At 29.2% G+C, this 7,150-nt stretch overlaps 1 protein-coding gene across 3 annotated transcripts in view; it reads left to right on the top strand.

The window, feature by feature from the left end:
- LOC106677180 (zinc finger protein 595) overlaps positions 1 to 7,150 on the top strand; it is a 28,314-nt gene that overhangs the window by 5,536 nt on the left and 15,628 nt on the right. For all 3 annotated transcript variants that reach the window (XM_014414929.3, XM_014414930.3, XM_014414931.3), the window contains 3 exons: positions 699 to 844; positions 998 to 1,204; positions 2,187 to 2,301. In XM_014414929.3, the coding sequence (XP_014270415.1) occupies positions 1,015 to 1,204; positions 2,187 to 2,301 (305 nt within the window). In that variant the 5' untranslated portion in view covers positions 699 to 844; positions 998 to 1,014. The remainder of the gene's footprint in view (positions 1 to 698; positions 845 to 997; positions 1,205 to 2,186; positions 2,302 to 7,150) is intronic.

Here is a 7,150-nt window from a genome sequence, read left to right as displayed (position 1 = left end):
AAGTTGCTGAGAAATCCGCAAGGGCTCTTATGCATTTAACGTTTAACATGACTTCAAATAGGGCTGCTCACAATCCTATAGTTATAACATTTAACATGGTAAAACATATAACATTTAACACAACATCATGAATACCCCTATAGTTGACCGTAAAAATTGATATATAAGGAGATGGTCAGGATTGCGGTCAAAAGAGTGGCAGCACTCTTTTGACCGCAACCCTGATTTGACCATCTTCTTATATATTAATAAATAATTTATAATTTGTTGGGTTAAATAAAACTGTTACAACCAGAATAGTAATTCTGTATTGTTCAACCTTACAAAGCATTCAACATCTAAACCAGCCATAAATTAAAGAAGATTATTTTATTTGAGTAAGAATTAAAAAAAAATAATAATAATAATGTTAAAGAAAGTAATACATTTACCAAACTCTGTCGATAATTAATTTGAAATTAGAAACTCCATCCACACCAAAAATTATAATCGCATATTAACTTTGTTCAAGAATAATTTGTATACTATTAATGTACTATATATACTATGTATTAATATACTATGTGCTATAGTAAATTTAAATATTAAAATAAATATAATCATGAATTAAATAAACCAAAAATTACAGTTAGTTTCAATTTGTTAATAACCTCGTAACAAGTACTGTGTATTACACTTGATTTTTTTGTTTGTTCTAGATTGACTGTTCTGGTTATAGCAACATCTAAGTTTGCAAATCAAAATTAACAACTTATTTAACAATGAACAAATCAACAGCAGAAAATTTTTTCTGATTGTCAATTGATAGAAAAATTTATAAAACTTTGAATATTTTTTTTTTTGGGTATGTTTGTTTATTAAAATATTCTTATTTAATTCTCTAATTTAATATGCCAATTGCAGATTTAAAGAATATTTTATTTTTGTGTACTAAAAAATATTGTTATACTGCTTTCACACAAGAATTATTTCTTAATAAATACATTATTTGTTATAGACATTTTAGATATAAAAATGAAGTTAATTGTTAAAAATAATGCTGGAGAAACTGTCTCTATTCAAATTAAATCTAATGAGACATTCTTGGATCTCAAAGAAAGAGTAGAAGAAGAAGCTGGAATAAGTTTAGATTTGAAAGACATTGCTTTAAAGGGAAAAAAAATCACAGAGTCACAGCGAGTAATGGAATATTTTTTATCCTATGGTAAGTATATAGAGCTATAAGCCTACTTAATTTATTAAATTAAAATAGTGATCAGTATGATAAATCTCTTCATCCACTTTAAGCTTTTGATGTGTTTGATCACAGAATTTTATTATCCAAACTCCTAGCCTTCCCCAATAGTGTTATTAATTTATTAAACTTACCAATCCAATTCTTAATTACTTCCAACTCAGTTGTTCCTAATTACTTCCTCACAAAATAACTATCTCTTTGCCTTGATGTTCCTAAGTTCACCCCTTTCTTTTCCTCTTTTCTACATAAATGACTTACTTAAATGCATCCTTCATTCCAGGTATCACCTTTAAGCTAATGACTACCATATATAACTTTCCTTTCACCCATCTAAACTCTATCATGCAATCAATAATAACCTGCAAATAGATCTTTATAGAATTAATGTTTAGTCTAACAAAAGTTGCTTTCAGTAAACTGAAATAAAAGGTTTTAGAAAAGTTTCGTCTCCTGTTATTAATCTATAAGCCTGTATATTGATGTCATTTAATTCACGAGGTGATATAGTATTATTTAGAAAAGGAATTAATTGTCTTGTGATATTTCATTTTTTATTTATATTTTGACTTTTTTATGGAGCTTCCATTTTTCCAGGTAGCATGGACCGACTGGCTGACTCTCATTTCTTTATATCAATACAATAAAGATTAAAAAAAATTTCTATCAAAGTTTTCTTCAGATAATGTTCATTTTTTCGCATAGGCTCTCAGACTACTTCTTGCTTCCTTTATGTATCTTTTATTCCATTTTCATTACTCTTCATATCTTCCAACATATTCCAGCAATATTCAGCTACTAAGTTCACTACCTTATTACACCTAGACCATGCACCATAATACTTCTAATTTCTTAATCCCTTCCCATAAAACTGCTCAATCATTATTTGTTTCACCTTCCTAATTATAGGTTGACCTACTTTTTTATCAAAACAAAATATTTCTATTTTTAGGTGAATCTGAAGATGAACCTCCAACAAACGTGTATTGTGCTGTACCAGGATGTAAAAATACTAAGGCTACTAATCCTGACAAAGTGTTTTTTGAATTCCCTTCAGAAGAAATAAGGTTTGTATTCTGTACATATTTTATACCATGTTTTTTATTGAATGGGTTTTTCTGGTTTTATTTATATATTATAACACTGAAAGTATCTGATTCTTTTACATAAAAGTACCCTGGGGTTCCTCATGGTTAAGCCAGAGTTGCCTTGGCAATAATATTTAATTCACCAAGCTTTTTCAATTTAGAAGTAGAATCTATTTTTATTTCATGGTAACACCATTTTATCTTTATCTATGCTATGTCTGCAACTCGTGTAACTTCATTGTTTTTTTTGTTGTTCATTGTTGATTTTTATTAAACCTGCTGGGTAAGTGAATTATAAATGTTCATGAATGCTTTGTTTGATCATTTTACCTTAAGCTAGACAAAGATATCTATTAGTCAGAAATTTCATATGGTTGGTAAAAAAATCGGGAAAAATTATCAATTTTTATAATTTGAAAAACACAATAAGTAGCATGATATGCTACATATTATGTAGCTTTAAGTGCTTTGGTATCAATTACAATTCTTCTAAAATCCTCTTGCCAGAAACAGATTCTACGTTTTAATATTAAGAACAATAATGAAGAATATTTATTGGCTGGTCAATAAACCCCAAAAAGTATTTGGGAGGCAAAGACTGAGAGAAAATGATCACACAAACGACTGTGGAATAAGTGGGAGGACCTCATATTGGGTCTGGCAAGAAACAGATGAATCACTCATGGTGAAGTCAAGCAGTTAGCACTGATAGAGAGGTATTTAAGAAATGAATCCAGGCTGCCCCAGCACCATAAGGTATTAGGATTGGTTAAAGAAGAAGATTAAATGTTTTCAGACTGCTGTACACAATCTGAAGTTTTCCAACAAAATAATGGTTTTATTAAAATTTCTGGCATAATTTTCATTGAAACTTCTAATATATAGACTCTGCCCCACTATACATTTTCACCTCCCCAATCTCTAATTTTTTTTTAATTTAGGTTTGATTTTTGTTAGTTCATAACAATGGTGTATGATATATCTTTTAAGGGTACTGTTAATTTTTTAACCACCAGTTCTTTAGCATATCTAACTGCCATTTCCTATGGGATTGAGTAATTTTTTAATGTATTATGTTAGTAAATTAGATTTTATGACAGGTTCATATGGAGCTCTTTTTGGATCCGACGTGACTTGAAGGTATAAATTCCCAAAAATTGCCAACAATTTTTTACTACTTTTGACAATTAGTGTGCAAATGGTGCAAGAAATCGAATAAACCTAAAGAACAAAATCATTTTAGAATTCAATTCTCTATTAAAATCCATCATAATAATTGAAGCATTTATTTTGTTAGACTTCATCTTCTTAACAGCCATTAATGTCAAGGTAGAATTATGATGACGGAGTCTCATGATAAATTGAGTTTTAAAACAACTTTTGATAAATTAAATATTAAAACAATGTTATTCTTTAGCTTTGATCAATTTTCCTCACAGTTCGCTCACAAATCATATAACTTGTTTATGTTTTTTGCAATGTTTGCCTTAAGGATGCGTTGGATCAAAAAAGTGCCTTATATAAATTGTAAATTCATGTAATAATTTTATTCGCTATACTAGTCTGTAAAATACAAAAAGAAAAAAGGTAAACCATTCCATTGAAAATTCCAGAGTTAGGTGAACTGGAGGTCATAAAATTAGTTAAGAAAAAATTGAACATTTACCACTGTTACGACTCGGTAAAAATCAAACTGAATATTTTACAGGTTAGGACGGTGAACATGTAAAGTGGGACACCCTGTTCATAAAGAGAGTGAATATGTATAAAACTTATGTATCTTTTAAATTTAGTTGATTAGTAGTTGGCACTTTAAATGTAAAACAAGTATATATTATTCTGGATTATTACTTATTCTTAAAAATACATACTATATTTCAAAAGGTTTTTATTATTTCTATAGACTTGAGTATATTTCAACTGGTAAAATTTGTAACTAGCCTCCGTATTAATCAATCTATTATTAAATTTGTGCCAAACGATTTTTTTTTTCACTTCCCTATTTGGGAGGGGTAGGGAATTTGAAAGATGGTTATAGACAACAAGTATATGTAAAAGAATACTTGAGCCTACCGGTTCGCCACAGTCCCAGTCACCTATTAAATAAATGGGTAAATATTATCAAGAAATTACTCCTTTATTAAAAGTGAGGTTGGGCGTTTTTAATCAGTTATCCGAAATTGACATTTCATCCGATAAGCATACAAGTGCAACACCAAGTATGACATAATAACTATAAATACTTTGCAAAGTTGCCTTAATGAACTAGAACAATACTTCAATAAATGGATGATTAGTCTGAACACTGAAAATGTACTTCAATAGTTTTTACACTCAGGCTTCCACCAGAACTGATCCTCGAAGGTAAAAATGTAAAATATAATCCTTCCAATGAAACTAAGATACCTACCTAGTAATTCACCTCAATCGCCACCTTACCTGGAACCACCATATCAACATCAAATTAACTCAAACCTACTCAAGGTTAGGGTTAACAATGCTATGTCCTATCCTTAATAGAAAATCCAAATTAAAACCAGAAACATTCTTATTTTTAAAACAATTCTCAGGCAACTGCTGATGTATGGCTGTGAAGTATGGAGAGCGGCATCCTTTATGAAAAGAAAAAAATTACAATCTTTTCAAATTAAAGTTGTAAGAATTGCAGTGGATGTTCCTTGCTTTGTAAGAAACAGCCAATTGCATCGGGAATTACCAATGGAGACAATAGGGGATTACATTTAAAAAAGGTTCATGAAGTTCCACTCCCAGTTACCGACAGATAAAGGAGCAGTGACCTATTACTTGGTAAACCCAAACACAACCCTGACAAGACTGAAGCCCAAGCTGCTGCAGGACATCCTATTATAAGTTTTAACTTATTAGTGTTTCAATTTATTTATTCATTAAATTATTTTATTTTATTAGTATTATTATTTTTATTTATTTATTTATTTTTTTAAAACTTGTTTATCATACACCATTCAAGTGTTTCTTGTAACTGGCTTTTTATTATATTTTCCTTTGAATTTATGTGTTAGTCTTGTTCTCGTAAAATGTATTTATTTGTTTGCTTGAAGAAGTTTGTCGGGGGGGGGGGGTGCGGTCAGGAAAGAACAACATAAATAAACAAAACCATATTTATTTATTTTATGCCAACGTTTCGACCTGAGTTTCAGGTCTTCATCAAGGGTTGTGGCTTAGAGGGAAGATTGGTAACGACCTATTTATTTGTTTGTTTTTTTGGTAAACTGATCTAATGCTGTTAATTGTCTGATCTCACATTGCCGTCTAATAGTGAATTTGTTTAGCGGGTCACTGAAGAGGATCTAGGAGGGTGAATTCGGGAGAGTGAATTTGTTGATTGGTTGAATTAAAAATTGTGATATGGTGAAATTGAAGGAACAGAAAAAAGGGGATAAGGGAAGGAAAAAAAAGAATTGAATTGAAATATTTGGTGTATAGACTGAAATTGATTGTTAAAGGAAACTGTAGGGAAAAAAACTGTTTTCTTTCTATTTTATTATACCATGTAATTTATATATGTCCAATTACGGATTGATTAGTATGCTGTGTGATATAGCAACCTGACTGATGTATTTGGGCAGCATAGATGAATTAAGTATTTATCTCTCTCACTGCCAAGTTTTGTTATTGTCATTCTAAAATTTTATTTTACTTTTTTTTTCTCTTCATATTTTTCTTAAATTAACTTTCTTTTTTTCCCATTAGAAGTTAATTATTAATTTTGTTAAATCCATAAATGTCGTTTTGTTATTAACTTTGCTTTTATCTTTTATTTAGAATTATTATTTTTATCAATTTATTTTATCTTAATTTTTTTATATATTTATAATGTTGTATTCAATTGTATAATTTTTTTTCTTTGTTTTTAAACTCATATATTTATAATGTTGTATATATTTAGGGGTGTCTTTTGTTTGAGACTATACCCCCATAATCAATTGTTAAAAAAAATAAATGGACCTCTTACATGAACCATGTAAGACCCACCAGGCCGATCTGGTATTAAATAAAAAAAAAAAAGTATATGTAAAGTGAAAAAGTAGCGGATGTCGGGAATTCTTAGAAAAAATCAGGATTTAGTCATAGATTTTGAATTTCCAAAGTTGATAAATACCATGCTAGAGACAGTTTACATGCTTTTATTTTGCTATAGTTCTACTTCGAGTCAACTTTGATGAGAGGTTAGTTTTTAAGTGATATAATTGATAAATTTGTAACATATCTCATATACTAACTCAGGAGATGTAATAAAAATCAAGTCACATAATCCTGATACTGTTTTGGGAGGGATGGAATGTACATTTTTATTTCTCTGTGTCCTAATATTGTTTTTCAAAAAATAAATTAATTTGAAAACTTCATTAGGAATAGAATAACTCCATTACATTTTCTTAAATTGCACACGGTCTCAATGACCAATTACCATTATGAAAATTAGATCAAATTAGTTGAACTTACCACAGTCCTACAGGCTTGATTAATGGACTCTTGGATTCCAGTAGTAATACCTCTTCCCAAAATTTCTTGACACTAAACTAGTCTCCTTTTAATTTAAAGTATTATTTTCTAGTAGGGAAGTAATTTTGATCTCTGAGATACTGAATTTTTCATTACTATACCTTCACTTCAAGAATTTTTGAACAGATTGTGAATATCGTATGGTGTAATAAGAATTTATTTTTATTTATTAAAATACCATTTATCAATATATGAAGTTTGAAATTGAGATTTTATCTATCTTTAATTTTATCTTATTCACCTACTTGCAACAAGTTTTAATTTCTGAATTTAATATTCAATC

The sequence above is a fragment of the Halyomorpha halys genome, unplaced genomic scaffold (genome assembly GCF_000696795.3).
Source record: "Halyomorpha halys isolate HHAL.00 unplaced genomic scaffold, Hhal_1.1 Scaffold90.1, whole genome shotgun sequence".
NCBI lineage: Eukaryota > Metazoa > Arthropoda > Insecta > Hemiptera > Pentatomidae > Halyomorpha > Halyomorpha halys.
Note: the sequence above shows the minus strand (reverse complement) of the source record. Positions and strands in the feature narration are given on the sequence as shown.